Source organism: Pipra filicauda, unplaced genomic scaffold (genome assembly GCF_003945595.2).
Source record: "Pipra filicauda isolate LSUMZ 115617 unplaced genomic scaffold, ASM394559v2 scaffold318_size846807_pilon, whole genome shotgun sequence".
Classification (NCBI taxonomy): Eukaryota; Metazoa; Chordata; class Aves; order Passeriformes; family Pipridae; genus Pipra; species Pipra filicauda.
The window spans coordinates 422,861-450,846 of record NW_024104441.1 but is presented as its reverse complement, the minus strand read 5'-3'; the positions used below and the strand labels follow the sequence as shown (position 1 = coordinate 450,846).

The following is a 27,986-nucleotide window of genomic DNA, read 5'->3' as shown; positions in this document are numbered from 1 at the left end:
ACAGATCATGCCAAGTACTTTCCACAAAGTATGTGTTATTTGGTCCAAGCTGTGTTATTTAGTGTGTTGCTTTATAGTTAAAAACTTGCACCCCTGACACAGAACCTACCGGGACTCGTATGACAAACATACCCAGTGCAGAACATTTCTTTCCAGGGCTCATGTCAGAAATCCAAAAGCTAAAAGGCAAGGGGTTAACTATCAAAGTCAGCACGACACAGCTTATTTCCCAACTACATCTCAGAATTAAGAATTGGAAAACTTTTGCAAAACTAAGCATGTATGACCATGCAAAAAGTAAATGAACCTGAGCACACATTCTAGCCAAGCAGCAGTTAGCTTTATTGAGTTCCAATAACACTGCATCACAAACAAAAGAAATTAAAAGTTGTTTTTTGCTTCTCAGTATTAGTCATTTCTCAAATGAAAATGGGATTATGTTTAATAGTATTAAGAGAAAAACAAGGATCAGGAGAAAGAATAAAGTTAGACAAGACTGCAGAGCCAGCAACCCCTTCAATGTGTCCCCCTTGTGTCAGAGATATTCAGCTCTTGGATATTCTTGCTGTTAAATTTTCTCAGATCAATGTAAAGAATTGAATCCTAGGATACAGTACTTGATTAATCAAATATATCATGGGTCACTATGAACCGTGCTGTACTTTTGAAATCACATTTGGGCTATCTTCAGTGGGACAGAGAGGGATTTCAGAGAAAAGTTCAGGTTAATCAGATACATTTCCCCACTGGCTGCCTCAGTAAAGCTCAGTACAAATGTTAAGCATGATGCATTTCGTGTCCTGGTTCCACAGAAAAGATCAGTGTGCAAGACCTGATATGGTACCTGCAACACCCCCTAACCCACTGAAACGTAGCTCTGGCCTCCCCTGCTGAGTTCTGTGTTTGCTGCTGTACATTCACAGAAGATTAAAACCACTGTCAACAGAGAAACAGCCACAACTGAAAAACTACAGGAGATGAGAACACTGGCTGACATTGCTTGCAGACACCAGCATGTCCAGCTGCTGACATATGCCCTGAGAGTTAAGTACCTGCTGCCAAACAATTATTTTAAGGAAGTTTTTCAGTGTTAATAGCTACATTTTTCTTCAGTAAATAAAGAATTACATTTTAAGATGTGTCCCCTTCTTCCATGAGGAAGTACTTAAGGTAGCGTGTGTGACAGTGACAGCTGCCTGTTGTCAGTGTTACTGCCGTGGTACATTGGCTCAGAAGATGGTCTATCACCTCTAACTCCTCAACAACTCTGTTTCAGAGCTACAGCTTGCATTTCTGAATGGCACATAGCACCACCTAAAGAATGTGAGGAAGGCAAAATGGTATTAGGCAAACAATCATTCCTGAAATGTTAAGTGATCATTCATTTATTCCTTTGAGGCAGACTTGCACTCTTTTCCTTCTCCTCTCTCATTTCCAGACTTTCTAGTCTTCATAGACTGGGTGCAACCCAGTTAAGAAACTTCATAGCAACTTCAAAACCAAGGAAACACGCCTGGAAAAGAGAACAGAACAAATAAGGATTCTAAAAATCTATTCCAAACAAGGTTTTTGAAATGCAGCACTTTGAACAACTGATGTGGCTGATACAGAAGGAGGAAGGATAAAAAAAAAAATCTCGGACCAGAGGCAAGAATTCTACTATATCCCTCTACACAAAGGCAGAACTTTGACTCCAGTAGGCTCATTATTTACTGAAGGGGAAGCCAGTCCAAACTTACTGCATTTTCTACAGATGGATGTAAAATCAGTAGAGAAAAACTGTCAGAGAAAGTCAACAAAGGGTTTAATGTAAAGCTTTAGAGAAAGGTTTACTCGTTTTTCCTCCTAGACTAAAGTATATTTTTAGAACCTGGACACCAACAGCCAAAAGTGCCTGCAGTGACAAGAACCTCACTGAAATGATACAAGAGTAAACAGCCAGTCATGTCCTTTACAGGAGGCAAACATTCACTGTGAGTGGCCGAGTCCCCCAAACCCACCCAGAATGACAACGTACTCACCGCGTTAGCAGGAAATGCCCTGATCATCACAGCTGTGAAGCCCTTATACAGAGATGCAACTCCTTCCTCTCTGATAAGCTCCCTCAGCACATCTCTAAAGCCATTTGGGTATTTTCCTGCAGGAGCTGAAAGGGATGCACAACACATTAGCCAAGACGTGTGGCAGTCACAAGGGCTGAAGGATGTACCCTATGTAACAGCCCAGGATTTTCAACAAGTTCATGCTGTTCGTACTGTTACAGCAAACAAACAAACAAGACAGCTCAGTAAAGGCTCAGTAAACAGGAGATAGGTGCTTACCATCACCAAAGAATTTACATCATCAAGTCATTGGGAGAGGAAAGAAAGGAGAATAACTTTTCTCAGGGTTGGAAGTCTGAGCTGTTACTTGCACTGCTGATCACAGCTCTTCCAAGAGCTGCAGTTAGATGATAGGAATGTCAGATATAAAAACTGATGAAGCTGGTTGATAAGAAACAGAAAATTATCCTATTACATGTCCCAGCTAAGGACAGCAACAGACTTCAAGTGAAAAGTACAGGCTGTTTTAATGTTGATATTACACAGATTTGCTGAGGTGTTTTTAAAAAATTACTCTGCTCAAAGAACAATTTCTTCCTTCTCCTGACACCGTTCGGGGAAGTACTGCCTCTGCCAGCCCTCTGAGCAGGTACTCCACAAACCAACCCAGTTAAACAGAACCACCATGAACCCACATCATCCACACAGCAGCACTGGGGACTGGCTCAGTGGAACAAGGATCAGCGCTGGGATGTGTTTCACTCTCAGCTCTTGGTGCAGTACCAGATCAGCACAGCAGCCATTGCTCATAGAAGTAGTTGTTGAGTTTCCTGCACTAGATTATCATGAATTGTGACTCAGTAGAAATGGTCACTGTCCAGGGGAGAGCTGAGCCCACAGAGACTATGAGCAGCCTTAACAAAACTATTCATTGACAGGACTCTCAGAGAAACCAACGAAACCAACGAAAAATCTGTCAAACCTTGCTGAAGTGCAAGGCCTGGGGTCGTCCTCACTATAATTAGGACACAGATATTAAAGAGCAGAGCTACCAGTCGAAAAACAATGTTCCCAACAAGCCACACCCTGTTACTACAAGCTGCAGATAGCACAGGCTACAATTTATACAACTATATCTGATGTGAAATAACAAAACCTCCCAGAGAATTACATTTGTAACAAAACCTCCGTTCTGTTATTATGAGTTCTATGCTTAGGTTTCAAATCAGGTACCTCAAACCAGGATCATTATATATAAGGGAGGCAGAAATAGAGAAGTGCAGCCTGATTTGCCAAAAATTTATGAGGAAACCAAGTAAAAAGCTGTGAACACACTTGGGTTTTTCATGAACTTGTCTCAAGCAGCGCTTGGACGTGCTACTTCCTAGACGGAATCTTCCATCATTGCCCTCCATTCCCTGGAGCACCACACTGAGCGTGGCCATGACATGCTGGCATGGAACTTACCAGTCTGGAAACGGGATTTCAGCACGTCTGGTGGAATGGCAACTGCCCAGTTGAAGATGCCAGCCAGGCCCCCAGCAAAGAGGATCCTTGGCACACTGAGGTCACTCACACTGCGGCAGGATAGGGGTGGGGCGGGAGGGAAAAGTGAAAAAAAAAATTAAAAAATGGTGAAGGGAAAAAAGTCAAACTCATGTGTTTTGACTAAGATGACAATCAAAAAGACAGCCTGGCTGACAGCCAGAAGGCAGCACAATGCTGCAGACAGAGTGCAGTATCTGAGCAACATTTCTAACAATTAGAGCCCCGTGGGCAAAATGGATCAACTCCACCCTAAAGGTTCAAATCTTTTCATTCAGCACACACACAGATACTCTGGGGAAAAAAAAAAACAACAAAACAAAACTAACCAACTAACCAAACAAAAAACCCCCCAAAATCCAAGAAAGCCCCCCAGCATTTTGTGCATATACAGGGTTGAAAGTAAGAAGATATACTCTAAGTATTCCTTACTTGGCCAATAAGATCCAAACTAGAATCTGAGAGAACTCAGAATATTATTTTAATTGTCAGTTAACCCCAGACCAAAGCAGTGCCACTCAGAAGGCAAGCAACTTTTTTTTTTTTTTAATTTGTTTTGATGATACTGCTCTAAGTGTCTTCGTAACTGGGGAGATTAATCAGCAGAGTCTGGGAAGTCCAGAAAGTGATGACTGTGAGATTTCACTGACCTCTTTCCCTCAGGGGTCAGAATGTTCTTCAGCCACTCGTACGTCATGAAGTACATTCCGCTGGCCGGGACGTCTGGTGGGTAAACAACAAAGGCTGTGAGGAGTGGGAAACCAAACGAAGCCCAGAGGCACAGCAGCCCCATGCCAGCCCAGCAACACCACTAAGTACATCCAGATTCCTATTCTGAACCTCTTCTACAAACAAAATAAAATCTTCTGCTGCCCTAGAGAGAGGAGTCTGAACTTTCCCAGGGAGAGCAGGTGCTCAAGGCAAGAACTGGGAAAACATCTTTTATGTCAGCAGCCTTTCAAGCCAGGCTGTAACCTGTCTGCTGGTCATTAGACTAATGATGAAACAGCTCTAAACTGTCCTAATTACTGCACAGTATATCAGAGTTTTCAAGAGTTTTGCACACTATTAGTTCTAATGGTTCTATTTTAGGATTGTATTTTTGCAGTTGATGGGTCTTGTTCTGGGTTTTTTAAAGTTACTCCCACAGCCCATTCTTAGCTCATGCCTAAACTGGAGAACCAGCCTTTGGCTAGGGACACTACCAGAGTTACCCTGCAGGCTGCTACACTTCCGTGAGAAGCAGAGGATAGAACAAATTCCTAAACTAAGACAACAAAATACAGAAATTTCAGCTTTTCAAAGGAGGAATTACTGAAATACATAAAGGATTCAGGGTCTGGCACAATTACTTTGTTGTTGTTGTATTTGAGAGAGGGGTCATGACATCCTAGTCCAAAATAACCCAGACTTAAGTGGGCAGAAAGCATAACTGCTGCCATCACATCTTTTAAAGCAGCCAGCATTACATAGCAACAGTCACAGACAGGCACAATCCTTCTCTCAAGGAGAAAAAAAAAAAAAAAGGAAGAAAATTTTAAAAAAAGCCCACTTTTGTGTTTTTCTCTTCTCTTTGTTCTCTCTGCTCCTCTCCTGAAGTCTCTCATTCCTCTTGCCTTCTCAGATCTTAATTACTTCCTATATCCCTCTGATCCTTGTCATCTAATCTCTTCCTCACTCACTGAGAATCTCATGTTTATTTCTCAGGCCCTTTGAGGCATTGGAGTAGCTCTGCAGACTGCAAAAAAAAAAAAAAAAACAACAAACAGAAAAAAGGGGTGACATGGCCCTTCTAGCTGGCTAAAGGGATGGTGAGATCTACCATACCATGTCAGACTTCTTATCCTACAGTCCCCCCCAGAAGGGATCTGAACAGTTCTGTCTGTTACCTCTCATGAGGGTGAGCACCGTCCCCTTGTACACCCCGCGAATCCCGGCCTCGCGGTACAGCTGCTTGGCACAGTCCAGAGAGCCACTGTACTTAGTTTCACCTGTAGCTGCCTGGATCTGAAGGATTAAAGTGATAGTTTCTGACTAGTGAAGGTTTCTGGCTGATGCACAATCATCCACCTAGAGTTAGAAAGCCATATGCATGTTTCCAGCAAGGAAGGAGCACATACTCGTTCCACAGGCACTCCCGCCTATGAAACCTCTGCCTCGCTTCCTCAAGCAGCTCTCTCACATTCAAGCTGAGGATATGTTTACTGTTCCATGCAGAGAATAGATTCTCCCTTATTTTTCTGCAATGTAAACTTGAAACAGTTAGGTAATTCTACACTGACAAAAAGTACTCTTCAAATAGTTCAGGGAAATTCAAACAATTTGCATGTGTGTAAAAGCTTCCATGATAATATCCTGTCGGTCAGAACTAACATGTGACCACTCATCACCATATTAACAGAGTTCAGCATATTTTGAAATAAGCAAAGCTTCCCACATCTGCTAAAGATGGCATTTCACTTGTTTGGGTTTACATTTTCCAACAATACTTTAAAAACCCTGGAGGAGGTGCGGAGCTAACAGCCACCCAAATGTCAGAACACTGTCTTGAAATGCATTCCTTAGCTATGTACTGGGAACCATCAAAGTAACAGAAAATCTTTACACCAGAAAGAGTCTTATGATATAGAAGGTTCGCACTTTTTTTAGAAAAAGTTTCATTCAGAAAAACTGGACTTTTCCATACTTTGCAGTGGACTGAGGCATCCACCGATGCCTCATAAAACACCCCACAGCATAAGGCTATGTAAAATGAATAGAGTGCTCTGTAAAATGAATAGAGCAGTGAATGTGTACTTAAACTGTCACAGTGAGTTTGTTTAATGCTTCTTCATGACACAGATGCATTAAATGACAGTTGTCTCAGTCCTGCTAAAAAACAGAGCAGAGTAAATGCACTAACCGAAGAAATTCCTTGTATGGAAAGACAAGACCCCGAAAATTAAATTCCCATTACCACCATCCAATGCCTTACCTGTAAAAGGCACTTGATTCTCTCTCCTGGAGCCATGATTACTGTAGTGAACACTCCTGACAACATGCCAGCAGCAAACAGCTGAGGATATCTGCCTCGAGGAAACAGAAAAGACCCTAACACAACACAGTACACAGGAAACAAAGGGCAGAAAAAGCCCTGCATCATCAGATTATGCTATTCCACATGAACTTGGCAGTGGAACTTGAAACACATCCTCTGCTTTTGATCAGTGCAGAAGTGCCTCATCAATGCATAATTAGAGCTAAATGTTTAAGATCTCTAGGATTCAAAGCTCTGGTTCCCACAGCAAACCACAACTCAGCTCTTCCACTGTTATGGGCTAATATTCCTTCTACTTGCATTTTTTGCTACAGCATTCCCCATTCATTTTTATTCCCAACAGTCTCTTCCTTCTCCAGTCTCCTATATTCTTCTCAGTGACCCCAGATTCCACACATATTCCTGTTTTTGCTGCCAGGAGCCTCCCTTCTGTAAGCTCTCACTCTCTCACTCCTTCAGCCTCTGCCATCATCGAGTCTGTCCTACCAACCTGCCATTATCCCACACATTCTGCACCTGCTTTCATGTGACAAAGTATCGATGCTAGAAATCCCTTAAACAGGCTGAGTTTCTCCATCACAAACTTATTTTTACATCCAACCTCCTGCTACCTCCCCTCATAAGATGACCTAACATCTCATTGTAACTGAATTTCACACCTCTCGCTTCTCTCCACTTGCCCAAGAGATGGCATTCTATTCCAATTCTTACTCGTTTAAGAGTAAAGACTCCTAAATTCTCATTAGATCTTCCAGACCATTCAGTCCTCCCTCACCACTCCATGTGCACCTCCCGCTACAAACGAGCTTTGAGTTTTCTATCTCACCTTGGGATTATTCAGCCCCAGAAAAGATGGGAACCTGATGAGCCTGTCCTCTCCTTCTTCCTTCCACAACTTCCTTTTAAAATCAGCATGGGTGAACGATGACCATCTTGCCTGCCTCTAGACCCAGAACCACAGCACTAAGGGTCTGCACCCACAGTGCAGCACAGCTGGGCACAGTGACAGTTCCACCCTCTATTTATTCGTTCTCTCCCACTGCTCTACTTCAGAGGAATTCTACATAAAGACCCAAAAAACTATGCTGCCCTTCCCCAGCTTGCTCCTTAAAACTTCCCTTTGGTATCGTGTGTATAAAACATAAGGCACTGAGGTGATCAGGCTGCTGGAAATCAGCCCACGGCCCATTTGTTTCCTTGTGTTGTCCACTCCTGACTATTTCCCTGGCCTTACCCTTCAGCCTTTCCTGCACGAGGACATCACTGTGGTAAAACAGAGGGTAAGTGAGCAGTGCCCCAGCACCTCAGCACTGCTTCCCTCCAGCCATCCAGAGCAGAGGGAGCTTGCTCTGTGTTGGCTTGAGCCAGGTGTGCTCACACCCCCTGGGCAGCTCCTGCACAGGCAAAGCTCCAACAGAAACCAAACCACCCCTGCCCAGCCCACCACGCCTGGCTCCACACAATGGACTCCTGCTTTCTGACAGAGCTCCTACCTAGCACACAAATAATGGAATAAAATGTTGCTAAGCTACAGCCCAGTTCCTGTAGAGCCGTAAATCACAGCTTGGCAAAGACATTATGGGAGTATGTCATGGGTGAGGGGGTTTTCTTCATGCCCAAGTTGGTTTGTAGAAAGCCACACGAAGTTTTCTCAGCTTCCCATTGCTTTTCCAGAAGGTTAGACATGCCTGGGAGGAGGGCTGCTCATAAACACCTCTTTTCAGAAATAATAGTAAAATACTTCTATGGCTGTTCTTTTATCCTAATGGAGGGACACAGCAAGAGCCACAACTAATAGGGAAAAGAGATTCAGGGCTGTGAATGTTGTCAAGACTGCTTGACCATGAAGTTATTTCTCCCATAGTTTCTGTTAATAGCAAGACTGTTGTCAGGCAATAATTATATAACTCTCACTTTACTCATCTAAAACAGAATTATTCCTTAATGGCGCCTTCTTGCGTAGAAAGGGAATTGCATCGCACCTGCCCACACACTGTCTGTTTTTAGCCTGTGTTATCAATCCCACGCTTCCAGAAGCATTAAAACACGAGTTTTTTATTTTCTAGGATGATATTTATAACCTAGGAGAGGAGACAAATTTACACCACAACTCAACGTGCGACAATACAGCCACAGCCTCAGGATGCCTTTCCCAAGTGCCTGATTAACTCAGGAACTCACGTCAAAACGTCATCGGGTTTTCTCTGTTGGAGTCTTTTTCCCAAGCCAAATCCAAAGAAGCACACAGCAAACATGGGTGTCACTCCGACAATAGGAGCTGCCATTCCTCTATATAAGCCTCGGATTCCCTGCAAGAAACATTATCACAAGAATTACTTGGTTTTGCATAAACTTTGCACACAGTTCAACTTGTTGAGAAGCGGAAGGCGACAATCCAGGATAGGATCAGTCAAACTGATCAGAGGGATAATGGTGCCTATTGTTTATTTGCAGTTATACATGTTTACTGAGGCTCAGGGCCTGCTGCAGAGGGAAATTATCCTTCCTGGGAAACACTAGCACCACTGATGTCCTTCTATGGCAACACCCATCACCCTGTACATACATCTCAAGTATGAGGAAGTGAAGTTAAAAGCCACATGAATAAAAGTTCTAATAGATTATGTCAAGAGAGAACACTTTGTCTCTCAGCTACATACAAAAATACACCTGTGTTTTATTGGTAAGTTGTCAAATCCCGATAGTGAACCTGAAAATGTTGAATTGAATTCACTCTCTAACTAAAGGGAGAGCCAGGGAGAGCAGCCTGAATTCCTTCACTCCCCCCATGAATTCAGTTTGGAATGGGTTCAAGAGCAAATTGCTTTTTCCTTCCTACCCTAAGTCAAAAGTTTTTCACCACACATTGTATTTCTGATGTTTTACACATTCCTCATGTTCCCCTTCATAGACTACACAGATGAAAAAATCCTAATGCAGATCCCAGCAGTTGCATTTATTTCATTTCTCTTGCCTTTGAACCGAACTTTTTCTAATAAAAAGTAGAGTTATCTTCCTAGATACTTCCTCTACTTGCCTTAATTTTGGCAAGATGCCCAAATTAAATATTTGCTGGTCTGTGCACCCCTTTCTTCCCATTGCCCCAATAAACCAGCGCTGAGTTTGTACAGGCACAACTGGCTCTGCAATGAAATTGCACCTGGCTGACAGAGACCAGCCACTGCTGCTCAACCTCCCCATGAGCAATGGGAAGGAAAAGACTGTGGCAGAGAGGTTTAATAGTTTTCATTATAGAAATGGATGAGTATTGAGTAGGAGTGGAGAAGCAGCACTGCTTTTGAACTTCCCATCACAAGGCTATTATTATGGCTCAGCTCTGACGTCTGTGCTGCAGCAGGGGTGTTAAAAACTGCCAGGGATTCAGAGCTGGCACAGCATTCCACTCCTTTGTGGGAGAGACCAGGGAAGCAAGATTTACTTTGGTTATATAACAACCTGTTAATACCACAATGAAAGTAGATTTCAGATATGAACCAGATCTTTCATTTAACAGAGAGTTACCTAACGAGATCCAGTGGTTAGAAATTAGACTTCAGGCACAGCCATTGTTTCCAAATAGCTACCAACAGGTAAACAGCTGCAAGGAAAACTTACAAAACAGAAAACTGGGCTCTGTGTTACTTAAAAACTTTCAATCAAGGCTGTGTGCCCCTCTAAAAACAAAACAGATTAGTTCAATCACATAATATATATGATTTAGGAGTGAAAACCACTGTCCACCTTCTGAAGAAGACTGACAAAACTTCTTTACTTGATCCTCTGCTCTCAAAAAAAGAAAAAGAGAAAAAAAATCTATTAATTAACGATCCTCTGCCTTCTTATAGATGACATAACACTTTATAGAAGAAAGTAAAAGTACTAGTTGTATACACAAAAGTCATTAGCTACTTCAGGATTTTTCAGAGATGACTCCAAATAACAAGTAAGATTCCACCAAAGACAATAAGGCCAAAAAACAACTGCCAACATTCACTCCAGCCTATACTCTCAGATAATAATATCATGCTATTTTGAATCAAAAACATTTCTTAGCAAAACAAAGAGACATGTACCTGGGCCACATGGATGCTAAGCATTCCCCAAGCTTTGTAATCTGCTTAAAAAGTTTTAATTAGAGTCAATTCAACTGATAACTCAAGAATTGTATGGTCTCTGGGGTGAAACACTCCCACACAACTCCATTCCTGAGACATACAGGAACAACTGATATTTTTGGCAGGTGTCACAGTACCTCTCCAACAAGAGTCTTTCTGAAGCAGTCAAAGGTCCCAGAATAGAGTGGGGGCTGGCCAGGCTGTGGCTTAGGCTGGGTTTGCAGTCTGACCTAGTGAGAGGGGGAGGAAAACATTACTTTATTAAATATTACTGTCTAAACTTTGATTCGGAGAACACCTCTGACCATTACAGAGTATGTTTTGTGACTGGCCTTGAAGGTATCAACAGAGAGACTGACATCGTTTTAGCCCTTTACAGAAGAGAAGAGATTGAATTTTAATGTACTGAATAGTTAATGTATTTAACTAATTAATTGCTGGGATGACATTAGGATGACAAACCCAGCTCCTTCTGGACCTGAGTTGTGCCCCTACAGGGTCACTCCCGGCCTCCCTCTGGCCCAGGAGACCTGGGCCCCGCCGCAGCACGGGGCCGGTGGGAGCATCCCAGCTCCTTCCAGTGGCGGGAACACGACGCTCTTTTCCCGATTTTTCACTATAAACCTAAGGGGACTGAGGGGATCCCGCGGCCTCCGCGCCGCCAGGGGGCGCCCTGCCGCGATAGGCGCGTCCAGCCTAGCCTCCCGCGGCGCGGACGGAAGCGCAGCGCCGCGGTGCCTGCCGGGAGCTGTAGTCCCGTCGCAGTCCCCGCGCCCCCCCGCGCGGTGCCTGCCGGGAGCTGTAGTCCGCCTGAGGCCGCCCCGCACAGCACCGAGCACCGTCCAGACCCCGGCCCCGCACCGTCTCACCTTGATGGTGTCCAGCGGGTGCCCCACGAACACCAGGCAGACGCCCCCGAAGCCGCCGGCGAAGAAGTTCTTCAGGGGGCTGATGGGCTGCGGCTGCTCCGCCATGGCGGCGGTGGGCGAGGACACGGGACCGGGTGAGGAGCGCGGCCGGGACCGGGGCCGGGGCGCTGCGTCCCCGCCGAGCCAGTGCCGCCCCTCGGCGCCGCGACCTTTACCCCAGTGCGGGGCACGCCGGGAGGCAGGCGCGGGGCGGGCGGAACCGGGACGGTGCGAAGGGTCGCTCCCCGGCGCTGTCCCCGAGCGCTGTCCCCGAGCGCGGTCACCGGGCTCTGTCCCCGGGCGCTGTCACCGGCCGAGCCCGCGCCGGGGGCCGGCGCCGCTCCCGGGGGCGCGGGGCCGGTTCCCCCCGCCCGTCCGCAGTGGTTCGGCCGCTCCCCCCCGGCCCCGCGCAGTGGCCCGGCCCGGCCCCGCCCCGCCTGGCGGAGGTGACGCACCGGGCCGGCGGTTCCGGCGCGCAGGAGGAGCCCTGGGGCCGCTCCGCCGCCCGCCCGGTAAGTGCGGGGCCGGGCCGGGCCGTGCCGGGCCGGGGGTCCCGCTGGGGCTGGGGCCGGGGCCGGGGCCGGGGCCGGGGCCGAGCCCGAGCCCGAGCCCGAGCCCGGAGGGTGGGACACGCGGCCGCCGCTCCGTGCCCGGCGCTGAGCTCCGCGCTCCACCCGGGAGGAGCCGCAGCCCCGGCGCTCTCGGGCTCCCCGGAACTGTGCGGGGGCTGTGCGGGCTGTGCGGGGCTGTTCCCCCTCGGCTGCTCCCGCCAGGTTTTCCTGCGCTGTTCTCCCACGAGTCTGCAGCGCTCTGGCGGTGCGGGACAAGCGCGGGGTCTGGGCTCGCCCGCATTCCTAAAGAATGGAGCCGAGGTAATTTCTGTGGGCTGAGCACCGCTCTGCCCGAGCCCGGAGTGTCGTGGGGTACTGAGGTGCGTGAAACAACTGGTTAAAAGCGGTAGTAGGTTAGAAAGGGCAGGGATGGAATGGATTAGATGAGTTGGGAAGGACAAGGCAGTCGTGATAGTGTGAACCGAGACTGGAAAAGCAGGAGGAGAGTGTGGATGTTCACGAGGGAGTGTGATATGGCTGCAAGGAGGTCCCTGCAGAGTCATCTGTTAGAAAAGGATGGAGGATGTTCTGGGTTCTCCATCTTGGGATGAAAAAAATCCTGTCTAAAAACTCAATGGAGAAGGAATGGTGAGGTGTGCACTGCGTGTGCAAGGAGACAGGTGAGGGCGATCCACAGATTATGGGTTTGGGTGACAAAGATGAAGATGCAATTAGCATTGTTAGCCAGCATGGAGCTGGGGCTTGTGGATGGTTTCAGGGAAAAGGGAGGGTGTCAGCCCATTTAAAGGTTACAGGGATAAATAGTTCAGGAGGCAGAATTGAGTTGCACTTTGTTTCAGATAAAGAGGTGAAAGAAGAAAAAGCCATCTTAAATGGCTGTGAAATGTCAACAGAAAAAGAGGATGAGCATCCTCCAAAAGTCTTTCTAGAGGAATCCTACAGGGATAGGCACAGACGGAAAGAAATCAGAAAAGAGAGATGTAGTGGGACAAGGTATGAGGTGGGATGACATAATGCCACTTGTGGTGGCATATTTGAAGGCTTATTGTTGCAAAAGACCTTGTTAAGAATTGTGTTGCAAAGCAGGAATCAGGGAGAGGGCATCTCTGTTGGAGGTGATGGAGAGCAGAGAGTAGGGGTGGGTGTGTTCCGGAGCTTCTGCAAGAGGGGACTAAATTGTATCAGTGTTAGTGAAGATACAGAAGTATCTCAGACAAAGCTGGGCCTCATCCTCCCCTGGGTAGGAAAGCGATCTAAATATGGTTTAAAATTTTAGTGTCTGATCTTGGGGATTATAGTGATTATTTAATCTAAATACTCTTTGGTTTTTTGATCCTTTTACTTGAGCTTAACGTCTTTATTGTCTCAAAAGTTCGTGGTATCAAGTATTAGCTTTGTCCTGTTTACTTTGTATTCAGAGTTTGCGATCTGAGCACTGGACTGAGTGTAGGTGAGGTGAGTTCTGTTCCTGGTTTTCTAGTATCCTCCTTTGCTTTGTCCTCAGAGCCTTCCCTCTCCCTTCACGTGCGTCCATGTGATTTTCAGTTAAGCTGGAAGTGAGCTCTTCCCTGGAGTGCTGGGGCAGGAGGCACAGAAGTCACCCAGTCTGCAGGTTGTTTTCTGCTTGATAGATCCATTTCCCCATTTGCCTGTGCAAAGCATTCCTCTGTTCACAGAGCTGTGCTGGTGGCACAGAGGGATGTCTCTCCTCCAAGCTCTCCCCGGTGACTGGTGTGGAACTGGGAGGTACTGGGTAGGCCTTTTATTCCGCCTGGATATCTACAAACATCTCACTGCTCGGATGTGACTCGCCATGTGTTGGGATAGCAAATGGACCCAGTGTTTTGGTGGTTTGTTTTTTTTTTTTTCTCCAGAGTATGGGATGATCTGAGTGAGTTTGGGAAGTTCCCTGACCTGTGAAATTTGGTCAGGCTTTGTGATACTCTGAGGTTGGCTGAACAAAGCTGTTGCACACTGGGCTGTTGATGGCATGTTCACGGTGGGTTTAGAGTCTCAAATAAGTTATTCCTTTTAGCAGGTGAAGATCCATCACTTCTTTTATGCAAGAGATCAGTGTCAATACAGATTAAGCCCTGAACTGATGCATTAACTCTGAGTGGGGTAGAGGGAAGGACAATATAGGTTTGCCTTGTGTCTGCCAAATTAGATTTCACATCTGTCTCCTTCCAATATGGAGAGACTGTGTGTCTGTTCCTCTGAAATGCTATGGAAAGCAGTGCTATAAATTATTTGTGTGCTCTGTGTGTTGTGGATAGCTAAGGAATCAAGAGGCAAATGAAAGGAATGAAGACCAGAATTCAGGGGATAATATAATTAGCTGCTAGCCTTCATCCTCTCTCACTGGAGGTTTGTATCTGCTGAAATCACTGCAGCCCCTCAAATTAATTGTACATCACTTCTCTTCCTGGTTATTCTCTGCTGCCTGGTCAGGTTACTGGAAACAGAAAACAAATTAGTTGAGGAAAAATAATGAAAATATATGGTTGAGATTTCCTGTGCTTTAAAGTCAGGATTCTCAAAGCTTTATTATGGTTTCCCCAGCAGCTACAAATTGCAGTACTGTGGGAATATATCTGAGCAGCAGAGCTAAGAACATAGTAATGCAAAATGGGAACATGTATAAGGAACTAAATACATGGTGCTTGCGGAAAATAGAGCTTTGATTTTATGTATATTTTTATATGTGAGATTTGGTTGCAGCATTGTTTTAAGTATTCTGGATTTAATATAGTCTCTCTAAACTAAATAATTTGGTTAAATGGAAATTTATGACTAAATATGAGGTGACCAAAATTCAAGGTTGATTTTTTTGCTTTACTGCTGAACCTTTTCAAACTCAAATTCACATGGTTTAGTTACACAAGCAGATTTGTAGTTCAGATAAGTATCAGATATGTAAATTTTCCAATACAAGGGAGAATCTATTAAAAAAAGTTAGCTGTTCTGATTCTTCTTGAATAGCAGCTGTCAACACTTAAGCATAAATTTCTATGTTCAGAAGGTAATAAGTGTGTATTGAGAAGGTAATAAAATGAGAGAATTGATTTTATTTTCCCCTTCAGATGTAAGGCCCAAGTCACATGGCATCTAGTAGAACCTACTGAAAGGGGTGAAATAATTCCACCATTTCTTTTGAGATGGTATTGCAGACTGTTAAACACATACACTGTGTGTATGCGAGACATCTCTACTTCTCTTATTTTCTAAAGTCCCACCTAATGGCTGTGGTTCTGAAGCAATATGGACTTGCATAGGGCATCACAGGTTGCCTTTCTAGCTACTGTGGTCATAGCTGAGGGGTTGGTGTTTCTCCTGTTAATGAAATGCATAGGATGCTGTTCTGCAGCAGTTCAGGCTGTTGATAAAAAACTTTGTCATAAATTCAGTTGTATCTCTGAAAAGATCTGTAGTGAAGGTTATGCAGTCAGTCAGTTTGCAAGTGTCAGAAGTCTCGGGGCCAGCACTGGGGACTAGGATTCAATTTAATAACCCAATCTCCAAGGATTTGGACCTTGCCTGTAAGACCAGCCTTGGCTTTGAAGGTGCAAAGAGTTGCAATGGATCCAAACCAGGGACGTGCACAGCAGAATCTTCTTTACCTGGGCCACTGGCTCAGCCCATTCATGGCTGTTTGATCACATGTATGATGTTGACGTGGCCTCTCTTACAATTTCTTAGGCACAGAAAAAAATTGTTTTTCCTCCCTTAGGAAACAGAGCTCAGATGAAATCAAAAGAACGATAAAGTTTGGAGGAAAAAAAAGAAGCTGCGGTCGCTTTCCTGGTCTGCAGTTTGGCAGGGCATTAAGATGTCCGTGGACATGAACAGCCAGGGCTCTGACAGCAATGAAGAGGATTATGACCCTAATTGCGAGGAGGAGGAAGAGGATGAGGATCCTGGGGATATTGAGGATTATTATGATGGGGTAGCTAACGACGTGGAGCAGCAGGGAGCAGATGCCTTTGATCCAGAGGAATATCAGTTCACCTGCTTGACTTACAAGGAGTCGGAGAGCACTCTGAATGAACACATGGCCAGCTTGGCTGCCACGTTAAAGGTGAGGAAAGGTTTCTGCATTAACACAGGTGTAAAACAAGTCTGCGATTGAACAGGCAAATGCTGAGAATACAGTTTGTTATAAAAGCTCTGGCAATATTACTGTTACGGGGGGTTGGAGGAGCATTGTTGAAGGTCCCTTGTTCAAAACTGACTCAAAGGTTTCCATTTGTTACATACTGGTTTTGGGGCCTGAAAAACCTTCCTTAATGAATATTGATTCTTTTTTTTTTTTTTTACAGAGCTGAGCTTCATGACCAAAATTCCTGAGTTATAACTCTGCATTAATACAATGCAAAGAGGATATATAGGAAAAGAAACAAACCAAATCATAGATGGTGCACCTGTGTTTGAGGAGATAACTGACAAATAGGAAGACATGCTAAAACTTTGTCATTCTAGCAAAAACACCTTTCTTGGTTGTTTCTGAGAGAATAATTGTAGACTTTCAGAGACAGATCAGCTGTCATGCCAGGTATTAACCCTACTGTTGCAGTGACAGCAATTCAAGTACAATGAACTTGCCACCTCTTGTAGTGACTAATTCATCACAGAAGAGCGACCCTCTGAGTCAGCTCCGTGGTGTTATAAGACTTTTGTGAAATTTTCTTTCTCTTTTTGTAACTGGTTACTGTACTGCACAACAGCCATAAGAGGAGGTTCCCTCTCTGCCCCGTGTACTTCAGTCCCAGAGCAGGTCAGAGGAAAGCAGAGTTTTAAAACTTCTAGATGTTGACACTGGGTTGGAATTGCTGCTGCATCTACTTTCTAACAAGTCTCCTGGTGCTTATTCTGGACCAACTCCTGAAAGCAGGACAGGTGACTGCAGCATGTAAAAAAACCAAAAAACCCCGTGTTGGATAGGTTTTGATTCCAGTTAATTTTATCTGAATCAAACATAATATAAAAATGAGAGGAATCTCATGATCTTTATTTTCAAATCAGTGTCCTGGAGAAACAGTATAACTATAAAACCTGAGGACTGTGAACCCATAAACAATAGGCTCTACAAGGCACCCATAATTTGTCCATTTCATGATCTATTGTGCTTGTTCACAGAATGTAGCACCTCAGAAAATGAAGTTTTACTTTTTCTTGCTGTTAAACTTGTGTCTGTAATTACTTCAAAATGTGCAGTTTGAGCTCTGAATGCCTGCAGTTCTCTACAGATTGTCAGAAAAGGGAGGCAACAGGAGAGTACAAATGAGAATAGTTGGTCAGCACTTCTGATCCAGCTGCCAGTTGCTCTTGGTTCTTAGAGATTAAGTAAAGATTTAGAACAGCTTTTCTGCTCCTGACTGTTTGCCTTCACATGGAGCACCCTTCAAAGAGGTGACCCCTGCCATATTGTTCTCTTGAATTAAATTACCAAAAGCAATACTTTTAGTCTTTAAAATCAGGCCTCCAAAGTTAAAATAAACTTTCCAAAAGTTCTGAAGGTCTCATTGAGCAAATATAGCTGCCCAGATAATACCAACCTGCTAGCTCAAATCTTACCCCAAATATGACCTCGGGAGAGAATATTTTAGATGCCTTTTATATCAAGAATATGCCTGCATATTTACTTTTAAAATGAACTGCTACACATTTTGCTTTGTGCATGAGAAGATGAATTTAAATTTTGGGTAAAAACTTGAAAAGCTGTAATCTTGTAAACCACACACTAAGGCTTTAGCTCTTGACGTGCCACATTAACTCTCTGTTCTCTAGCAACAGTTGTGCAATAATTGCACTTTTCTTGGAAATCTGTTGTGTGTCTGCAGCACGTACCTTTTGTTTCCTGGCATACTTTCTTACAAGACTTCAGCAACCCTGTCTCTTCCTTCCCCTCTACCCCCAAGGAAACTTGTGATTTTGTTAGTTTTCTGAGTAAAAGCAATTAGTGTTGAGTTAGCAAGTACTGAGAAGAAGGAAATGGAATAGAGCATGTTGAACTATTTGTTATCATTATTTTCCATGAACTTAATGGATACAAGTAAAAAGGGGCAGACTTGTCTAAGAACTTTATTAACTTCCTTTTTCTCTTGATTTGCTTGAGCTCCAAGAACTATGTTTTCTTTTTAGACTATCTTTCACCATGTCTTGGGTTTTCTTGTATAGTGATGATTTTTTTTTTTTTTTTGAAGCCTCTAATTAATTTTGTTGATTTCACCTCCTTTACTTTTTTAATAGGCACTGAATGTGGAGGACAGGATATCTGAGAGATTTGCTATCGCGAGAAATTGGCAGATTGATACGATTCCCTAAAGCAAAGAAAAAATAAATGCAATAAATGGCTCAAAGCCATGTTTGAATGTTCTGCCACTGCGTTGCCATTAGGTGATTCACTTTCTGAAGGCTAAATTGGAGGGAGGGGGATTGTATCGAGTGTGGTTTTGCTCTGTGATATATTGTCTACGCACTTTAAAGACCAGAAATAGGATTTCGGAGCTTTAAGTCTTCATACTTGCAATCTGTGCTGTTCTTGGCTAATAACAGTCTAAATAAATAGTATTTTATTTGCTCTGCTCATTAACCCTCAATGTTTGGTTTTCAGACTGTTTTGTTCAGCTATTTCAGACTGATTGTTGAATTCCTGTTATTTAAAAGCATTGAGGTAAAGGGCGATCCTTCTTGGAAACGTTGGCTACCTGCTTTGATTCCCTGTGAGTCACAGCTGACCTTGTTCTCACTCCTGCTGAAGGCAGAGAACTGAACGAGCCTTGCATTGGCTGGTTGACTTCAGGTCAGGTGTGAACACCCTGTGAATGTTTAAAAGTTTGCATGGAACACTGAAAAAGAAACTCTCTTGAACAAAATGCTTGTGCTTTATCTACCCCAACAAGAGACAAAATTCAGTTAAAATCTGAAGTCTGATAAAAGCATGAGACCCTGCATGTAGGTAGATGGATATCCTTGTATCTTTTACTGTCATAGGAAACTTACCCTGAATTCTTCTGACTTGCTTTTTATCAGGTGGGGAATTCTGAATAGGAAAATTAGTGCAAGCAAAGTAGCAGTAGACTAAACGAGCTGCATGGCAGGCCTACAACTACAGTAGTGGTTATCCCAGCACCATATAGAAGCTAGAGGGACTTTGTAAGTGTTCCTCTGAAAGTTTCTCCTTGTTTTGGTCTTAATAAGTACTGCAAGTTCATTGGTTTTAAAGGAAAATAAGTGGAAATCTTTGCTCCTTGGTTAGTGCAGTTAATCTAAAGGTCTGTGGAGGGTTCGGTTAATACCCTGACTAAAATTAGGACAGGCTATCTGTGTTGAAACATGCCAGATGAAAATCTCAAACTAGTACCCAAAACTGTGGTTCTCTGACCAAAAGGCCTGTGAATTGAAGTAGATAATTTTTAATTCCTCAAAAGGTCACTTGACCACGGTCAACACTCGTGAAGGACAATGCTCTTGAAAGCAGAGTGACCTGTATTGCCTACAGACCAGCAAAGGGATTTACAACAGTCCGTTTTAAAAAATAAATGGAAGATACAGTATCTTTCAAAAGTAATGAATTAAAATTGTATAGTAATAAGTTTATTTTTAAGATAACTCTTGTCATTGACCGATTGTGGGTCCTGGAGTGGCATATCAGTAGATGCAAACAGTGCGATACTCAGCAGTGATGCAAACAAAGTTGACCTTGTCACTGACAAGCAATTAAATGTGTGATGAGGTCATATTGTTTTTGTTTGTGAATGACACTTCCTGGCTCTGCTGAGGGTCCCCATATCAGTCTGCAGTGTCTGTGATGCTTCACATAAGTGGCAGTAGTTTGTCTGTTTCAGTGATGAGGTGGATCTTTCTAGTGTTTACAGTTTTTTTTAACGTGTGGTATAAACCACCAGATAAAAAGTTGCAATTAGAATTTATGAAAAAAATGTTACCTTAATTTTAGGTCAAGCTGATTGTCAGTCATGAGGAAGCTATGATATTTCTGCACATCTAGCAAAGAAAGACAGTTGTGTTGTTTTACAGACAATTGATACTGATGTAGCCTTTCCACTAAAACCAAAGGAATTGTAAGACTGAAGAACTTATAATTTTCACTTTACTGATGTGAGTAATCTGCTAATATTTACCAGACAGCAAAAAGCTTACTTCCCTTTCTTCTTGAAATAACAGCTTATGATGTGGGATTTTTTAGCCCTGTCCCTTGAATAATAAATCTTGGTAGATGCAAAAAATATTTGATATCATGACATAAGTCTGAATCTATTAATCCATGTTATCACTACTGTTCTTACAGAGATAAACCAGCTTTCATATACTCTTGCTCACTGTACTGACATTACGTCTCTTAGTGCAACCAAATTCGTATTTGCTCGTAAAAACACAGCCCTCAGAGACTGCTCCACACGCTCAAATTGCGCTGACACAGAACAGTTAGTTTGTAGAGCTGCCTGGTGAATGCTGGCAGTGCTCCTTTTCAAATACCATCTTCAGCAGATCCAGAGTCATGTGTGTGGGGACTGGCAGCCTGTGTGAGCGGCTCTTCCCGAAGGAGCCAGCGCTCGCCTAACGCACGTTCCGTGTGGTCACAAACCGTCTGTAAAGAGCCAGATGTGAGGACACAGATGTGCATGTGTGCCTCGCTGTATCACTGTGCAAACCCTGACCCAGAGTGTGCTGTTGGGTGCTGCTTATCTGAACAAACCTGCAGTGCTGCATAGTCATCCTTTTGGATGCCATAATGACTTCATGAAACTTTACGTGACATTAAATGACAGTATTAAAGCCTGGCTGTGCCAAAGTACCTCAGGTACAGGAGAGGGGTTCAAGCCCCTTTAAGTATTAAAATGCATGTACATAAGAACAGGGTTTCAGAAATTTATGTTCAAAGTTGAAGTCCATAAGAACCAACATTGGTAAGTATTAGTAAGCAGTAAATATTTCAGTATCATGCATTATAAATGGTAGAACCTGATAGGCGATTTTGACTTCTCCACAGAACCCCTGTGGTGCTGTTTGGCAATGATAATTTTGAAGTACCCTTAAACCCTAGATTAGTCAGGACTTGCAGGTTTATATCTATACTGTGTTCTTTGTTTTAATACCAAGCCAACATTAGGTGGGACTTCCACCCTGAAGCTGTAACCCTTAGGAACAGTCATGTTTCAGACGTACCTTTGTCCTTTACCTGTTTTTGTTTCCAAACAAAAGGATCCTGGAAGTTCTGCTATGAGAAAGCTGTGTTGTTGCTTATCAGATCCACAGTGCCAATATTTCAGTAGAATCAGGAGGACATGAATGTGTCTGTAACTCTCTACAGTGTGAAGTTTTTTTGGCTCATAAAGGTGTTTTTGTTTTTTAAAAGTAACTTCTGTAGGCTTGTGTACAGGATAAAAGAGCTGGCTGGAGAGTCCAGACCTTGCAACCTTTGACAACTTCACGGAGTCATGTGAGGAGAGAAATCAGTTTTGTTACTGCCCAGGACTGCTGAAATTCTCAACTTGATTGGCAAAATGAGCTACAAATGTGGAGGGTGATTATAACCCACACATTTCTTTGTGATTCACACCTTAAGTGTATCTTACAGCCAGTATGACTCTGCAGTGAGCGAAAAAAACTCTGCTCGCAGCTGTTGATGAGTATGATCTTGGTGGGAGGTAGAGGCAAGACACAAGTCATTAAAAATGCCAAAACAATCTTTCAGTAACTGTTTCATGTTGCAGGCTTGCAGCTGGACAACATGATCACAGGAGCAACATGAAGCAGCTGAACACATTGCCAAATTTGTGCTGTGCCTATTAAGGATGGTGCAGCAGAAACAAACTGTGTTGAGCACTGTGAAACAGTGTTTTACAAAGCAGATGTTCCTCCTCTTTGTCTTTTTATAACAACAGGAAAATGCCCTTAGAAGTTGGTGTTGTCAAGTAAAGGACTGTCTTATTTAGAACTGAACATGGATTACTCACTGCAGAGTTACCAAAGCCCTGCTCCACTGTGGCTGTGGGCACACACCAGTGCTGCCCAGTTTGGGTTGGCTGCCCAGTGTTCTGAGCCACTGGTCATGACTATGTGGATTGGGGTTATTACCTGACCTTCGCTTCCTCCCTGCGCATGCTCCACATCATCCTTTGTCAACCAGAAGGAATTGTCCACTTCTCCTGTGTTTTGTTGGGAAAGCACCTCGACAGGGGCTGTGCAGTGGGGTTTGGCAGCGTTGAGGGAGCACAGGGCAGTGTGAGCTGGGCACTGATGCTCTCACACTGTGTCAAACTAGAAAAAATAACTGCAATGAGGACTGCTGGGGAGTCTCATGTCAATCTTATATCTGTGTGCTGTCTTACAGCTTTCTTGCTGCATTTCTTTCGCTCTAAATCTCTCAAAGAAGGAATCTCGTAGCTGTTTTGTAATAATGCCTTCTGGCATACCAGTTTGCTTAAGTGTTTCTTTTCTTTTAATATTTGTTTCTGAATTTTCCCAGGAAGAATAGCCTAACAGCTTGAGAAATACGTATGTTGAGATTTCCTAGCTGAGTCCTACTGATCCTGTTTGTTGGCAGCTGCAGCTGAAATTGTTGCTGTCCTGTGTAGGAGAGCAGATGGATTAAAACAATGTGTAAGTGTGGAGAAGGAGCTAGAATTTAACCCCAGATCCCCTTTCTTCAGTATGTGGCCAACTAGGTCATGCACTGACAGCTTCACAACCATGGTGTAACACCAGCAGTATTTGTCATTGCCAAACTGCACTCTGCCTCCTAAATATGCATCTAATCTTGCAGACTGATACCAGGTCTCTGCATGCCAGCAGGTGAGTGACAGGGAACAGATTAAAACCTTGTGATGAAGCAGAGCTCGTGTAGTGCTGTTTGTCAAGACCTTTCCATGGTATTGAGAGTGCAGCTACAGACTCTAAATCACACTTCTTTCCCTGGTGCAGCCTGCAGTCTGTAATCAGGAGAGGGCCTGAAATGTCAGACAAATTGTAATCAATCCTATGTGTGACCTAAAGGTGGATGGCTTTTTCTCACCGTTTTTTTATTTTGACTGAACCTAAGAAAGAATGCGGGGATGTGATTTTGTATTAACTTTGTCAATTTTTCCTGATAAATGAAATGAATTTAAGTTCAATTTTGAGAACGACCTTCCTATGCTCAGAAACCTGTAACAGATATGGAAGACTTTGCTATAAAACTTTGAAAGCTTGGGGTATTTATGGCAGGTGATGTGAATCACATCTCAAGCCCCTGCAACCTCCTGAGCTTTCTACTAGGATTGCATTTTGGAATTCTGCTTAAAAGAGAGGTAGATCAAAGCAAAGGAGAAAATGTGGTCCAAAAAAAACTTTTGGTTGCCCTTTCATTTTTTTATTAATTCCTTATATTTTTGCAATTTTCTGAGAAATCCTCCAGTAAAAACAGGGCAGTCGTGTAGTTTTTCCAATGGGATGTGAAGGGGGTCAGATCTACTTTCCCCAAGAGAAACGATTGTAAAGTAGAATTTTTTCCATTTGTGGGTCACTTTCCTTACCTCAGTATCCTGAAGGATACCTCAGTGTCTGAAAGGATTTTTTTCTTCAGCGAAATTACTCAATACAAATTATGGTTTCTCTTTAAGGTGTTACTCTCCCGCCAGCTCAGTTCAGTCTCTATTTTGCTGTAGTTTCTCACCAACAGAAACAGTTTCAGAGGCTTTTGCTCTGTGTGTTTTTACTGTTGTAAAGAATTTCAGTGTGTTTTTAGAGGTTTTGATGCAATGCACAAACTAATAACTTTTGAAGTTCATCCTTTCCTTGTAGAACTCACAAAAACTATTTGTGGATTAAAACAAATGCTTCTCAAGATTAATCCTATTTGCTTAAAGCTTTTTGTATAAAAACCTTTGATTAGGCAAAATACAAGAAATGGAAACTACATTTCTTTATGCCAGGTTTGTGTTCCTCTTGGCCAGACGTTTCAGTGCAACCCTGATCTAACAGGAATTGTCAGCTTGGTGCAAAGCCATGGGATGTCAGCTCCAACCAGATCCTATCATCTCCAACTCATTCTGAATTGAATCTCTTTGAGAATCACGTGATGATCATTGTTTTAAATTCCTGATACTATATCTCTGCAAAAGTGAGGATTGAAACACACCTCCAAAAAATAGGCCATCCCTTTGAGAAAAGTGAAATGAACTCCTGAGATATGCATGTGACATAAATATGCATGAGCAATTTCTGTCGAATGTAAGCTCTACAAAAGACGGTGGTTTTTTAGCTTTTAGGAAACATTTCTGTGTGAATTAACAACTGTCAGAGTGGCATGGTTGAAAAGATTTTCCTGCTGTAGAGGGATGAAGCTTCCACTCTTCAAACAACTTGGCTTATCTGGAGAACCAAGTTGAGACAGTTGTTTTAGAGCCCTCTAAACTCAGCAAAGTACCTGCAGAGATTCTTTACGAATTCTTTTGATATTGTCTTGTCTTAAAGAGTGCCAGACTCTTTTCACACTTCAGAAGTGTGAGAGTTTTGCTTATCTTGGAGGGTAAAGAACCCAGGAGATAAACAGAGATAGAAATAATAATGACCAAAAAAAGCCTGTGCAAAAAAACCTGTGCACTACTCTAGAAAATGGATAGATGTGTGTTTGATGGGATGGCATCACTACTTTATTCTACTTTCAGAATCTAATTTTGTCCAGCACTATGTAAAATTTTCAGACTTTTTTTAAAACTCTTATAGAGTCTTTCCCTTATGCAGAGCAGCTTCCTCTTGGCACCCTTGCTGTGTGCATAGGCACTGTGCCCCCTTTTCCAGTACACTGATCAACATTAGTGTTTGGTGCCCATTTCTGGCAATCAACAGCCCTCTATCACTGGTTAGTCAGAGTTAAGCTGGTGGAAGTTTGGAAGAGGCTTCTGAGGTGATCAAGTTCCTGATTTAAAACAAAGCTGGAAATTGCAGATTGGATGAGATTCGCTCCATTCAGCTTTGCTGCCATATCATGAAGAAAGAAGCCTGGTCTTCACTTGGAAATTTTCCAGATTCACATTGGGACTGAGCTGATCTTTAATATCATAAAGTTTTAAGCTGGTGGTGGGGAAATGAAAGTGGGGAGAAGAAAAAAATTTTTAACATGACTATGGCTTTCAGCTTCTACACTTTAATAAGTCTAATTCCAGATAGAGGAGTTCTGGAGAAGTCAGGCTCTGTAGAAGCATTGGCACAACTGATCAATTGCTGGCAAAAACTGAAATAGAAGTGCAACATCTAGAATATGCATTCCCTTCTGCATTGGGGTCTGTAGAAGTATTTTACTGACACAATCTGCTGCCAGCAAGACACCAAGTGGGCTGAGTCACTGCCTGTTTTGGTTCTTAGCATTCTGAAATGGGAGTAGAAAGGTTTAAACAAAGTAGACAATTTATCAGAGGCATAATGTTTTTTTTTATTTGTTTTGTGTCTGAGGCCAAGCATTATTGTTCCTGGATAAACTGAGATTCTTGTGGCACCTGGTGACTGAGAGGGGAGTTCTTTCTGAGATTTCTTTTAAGTTTGAGGTCTGTCAGTGTATGAAACTTCTGGCTGTCCAGGAAATGCTTTATTGGACAGTATCAGCTTTGGTACATTCCTTCTTCTTACTGTAAGGTAATGAATTATGTACATATGGACCGAACTTCTGGTTGTAGTGGTATTTTTCTGCACTCAGCATGTTTTGGCTCCTGATTACAAAGAAATATTTGAACTATTCTAGGGTGTTATTGTGGAAGAACTGGCTGACTTGGTACAATCATTCAGTCATTGTGAATGTACAGTCATTGAAGAGGCTCGGGGTGCACTTCTAATCAACAGAAACAGGCTTTTGTTAAACACTTGTTTTTCTTCTCATGCTTGTTTTCTGGAATCTCTTCAGTGCTGTTGGCTCCTGAAGATGTTCACGTTTGTCTTCTGAATTCCCAGCCTTGTGAGCAGGATATAGGATGTGGTGAGACTCCACTCAGCAGGCACAGCCCCAGTGTCGTTAGTTGTCTGCTCCTCTCCCATCTCTCTTTCTTACAGTTTGAATGTTATCTATTTTTAACATGTAAGAACTAGTACTTCCATGCCAAGGAGACGGTGGGTATGTTGCTACAACTGTCTGACTCTGGGACTTCTGTTTTTCAAGATCACATGTGCTGCAATCAGGTAGTATCAAAAATTTTTCTTCTTCAGATCTTTTATGAAAGTGGTCTCGTGTTATGAACCAGACTTTATGAATTGAAAATGTTATACTCTTGCATGCTTTTGTGATGAAAGTAGTAAAATTAGCACTACAACTGATCCAGTCAGTGCTTCCACTTGGATCAAAATAGGAATGGTCACAGATACTTTGTTATTCTTCTAGATCTGTTAATCTGGCATCTTTCTGGAGCGCTAAGTCCACATTTTGCCTGACACATACCTTGGCTCAAAAGTATTTGATTGTTTTAGGATAGGTTGTTAGATTTCAGAAATGTGTGTGCTGGTACTTTTATTTCTCTTTCTCTACTTCTTCATTCTTGAATGTACTTGGTTCCTCCTCAGGGAACAAGTAACTTCATGGAATCGTGATGTCGCAGGAGATGCTATACCTCAGGCTCTGAAAATCCAACGGAAAAATAGTAATTTTTATATGTTACAGATCAACCTCCCATTTAAGTCTGGCAGTTTGTTTTCTTTTGTCAGGATGGCAGTTTTTCCTTACTGCTACTGAGAAATAGCTTCACTTCTGTTAGAGAATGATTCATTACCATGTGGTTTGCATTTGTAGGAAGCCAGTCTTGTAGAGACCACATTCCTGATGCTTGTTTGTTTTACAGACTCAAATGCAGATGTTTTCCTTGTACAAACAAGTCAGAGGTGTCTGTCTGGGTCTGCCAGGCTGGGGGCTTAAGATAACAACCAGGCTGGCAGTGGCACTTGATCTGTGCAGACTGTGTGTGTTGGCAGCAGCAGCCCTATGTGCCATGCTCCATCTCATCACAGGCTTCTGTGTCGGGAGGGAGGGAGAGAGGGCAGCACTGCCTGGCAGCCTTTGTTTTCAGGGGGTCACATCACATCACTGGTCAAGTTGAGGAAGGTAATACGGCAGATCTTGCACAGCGTGAGCTAATGCTGCGGTTCTTCTAGAAAAAGGATTATTCGTACATTGAAAATACTCTTTTATTACTGGGATTTCTTAGTGGCCAGCAAAGTGGGCACATCAGAATGTAGAGATGGATAAGAGTCAATTAAACACCCTGTCTGCATTGTATGTAGGGGCTGCAGTGGTTTAGCTTCCTGAACCAAAGCTGAAAACGTCCAGCGCTGACAAATGCCAGTGCAGGACTGGGGCAGTATCATGTGGCAGCAATAGGTCAGTTGTGTTGTGAAGCTGCACCTCTTCAGCAGGGTGGACTTGGAAGAGTAATGACTGTGCTGCCCCTAGATTTGCAGAACCTGAGTGTTTTGTAGGAAGAGTGACCAGTGCTTGTGTTTCCTTCCAGGATTGTGTTGGTGTTGCTGTGTATCTGTGTTACAAGTACATCCGATCCTGCGAATCACTTGTAGCAGGATTCAAGAGGGCTTATGGCATTTCAGCTGATGATTGGAACTGACAGCTTCTCTAGGGGAAAAAAAGCACAACTCTTCCTGTACCTAGGACAGAAGGAGTTGTATTTTCTATGTGCATAGTAAAAATGCTTTGGTGATAGTTCATCTTGGAGTGCAGGAGGCAGAGCCCTTTTAATGTCAGAGAGTGTTTGAATGTAGAGTGTGCAGGCTCT

The 27,986-nt window shown here is 43.3% G+C and overlaps 2 protein-coding genes across 3 annotated transcripts in view; one reads left to right on the top strand and one right to left on the bottom strand.

The window, feature by feature from the left end:
- Positions 1 to 318: 318 nt before the first annotated feature.
- Positions 319 to 12,013, bottom strand: SLC25A20 (solute carrier family 25 member 20). Its single transcript, XM_027713941.2, has 9 exons — positions 11,609 to 12,013; positions 10,877 to 10,969; positions 8,806 to 8,933; positions 6,562 to 6,652; positions 5,477 to 5,594; positions 4,238 to 4,310; positions 3,510 to 3,619; positions 2,022 to 2,146; positions 319 to 1,513 (listed from the first exon to the last, which is right to left on the bottom strand). The coding sequence occupies exons 1-9, from the start codon at positions 11,711 to 11,713 to the stop codon at positions 1,451 to 1,453; spliced, it is 906 nt and encodes a 301-aa protein (XP_027569742.1). The 5' UTR covers positions 11,714 to 12,013; the 3' UTR covers positions 319 to 1,450.
- The window catches only part of ARIH2 (ariadne RBR E3 ubiquitin protein ligase 2), a 34,522-nt gene continuing 18,159 nt past the window's right edge, over positions 11,624 to 27,986 (top strand). Inside the window, exons 1-2 of one of the 2 annotated variants that reach the window (XM_027713937.2) lie at positions 11,624 to 11,742; positions 15,950 to 16,297. In XM_027713937.2, the coding sequence (XP_027569738.1) occupies positions 16,049 to 16,297 (249 nt within the window). In that variant the 5' untranslated portion in view covers positions 11,624 to 11,742; positions 15,950 to 16,048. Of the gene's footprint in view, positions 11,743 to 12,012; positions 12,160 to 15,949; positions 16,298 to 27,986 lie in introns of those variants that run through there. The other variant, XM_027713936.2, reaches the window with a different exon arrangement.

Coding starts and splice junctions, on each gene's coding strand:
- SLC25A20 (XM_027713941.2), bottom strand. CDS start 11,713: ATGGCGGAGCAGCCGCAGCCCATCAGCCCCCTGAAGAACTTCTTCGCC. Junction 3,620..4,237: donor CTGACCCCTGAGGGAAAGAG/GTCAGTGAAATC, acceptor ATCCTGCCGCAG/TGTGAGTGACCTCAGTGTGC. Junction 1,514..2,021: donor GGGCATTTCCTGCTAACGCG/GTGAGTACGTTG, acceptor TCTCTTTTCCAG/GCGTGTTTCCTTGGTTTTGA.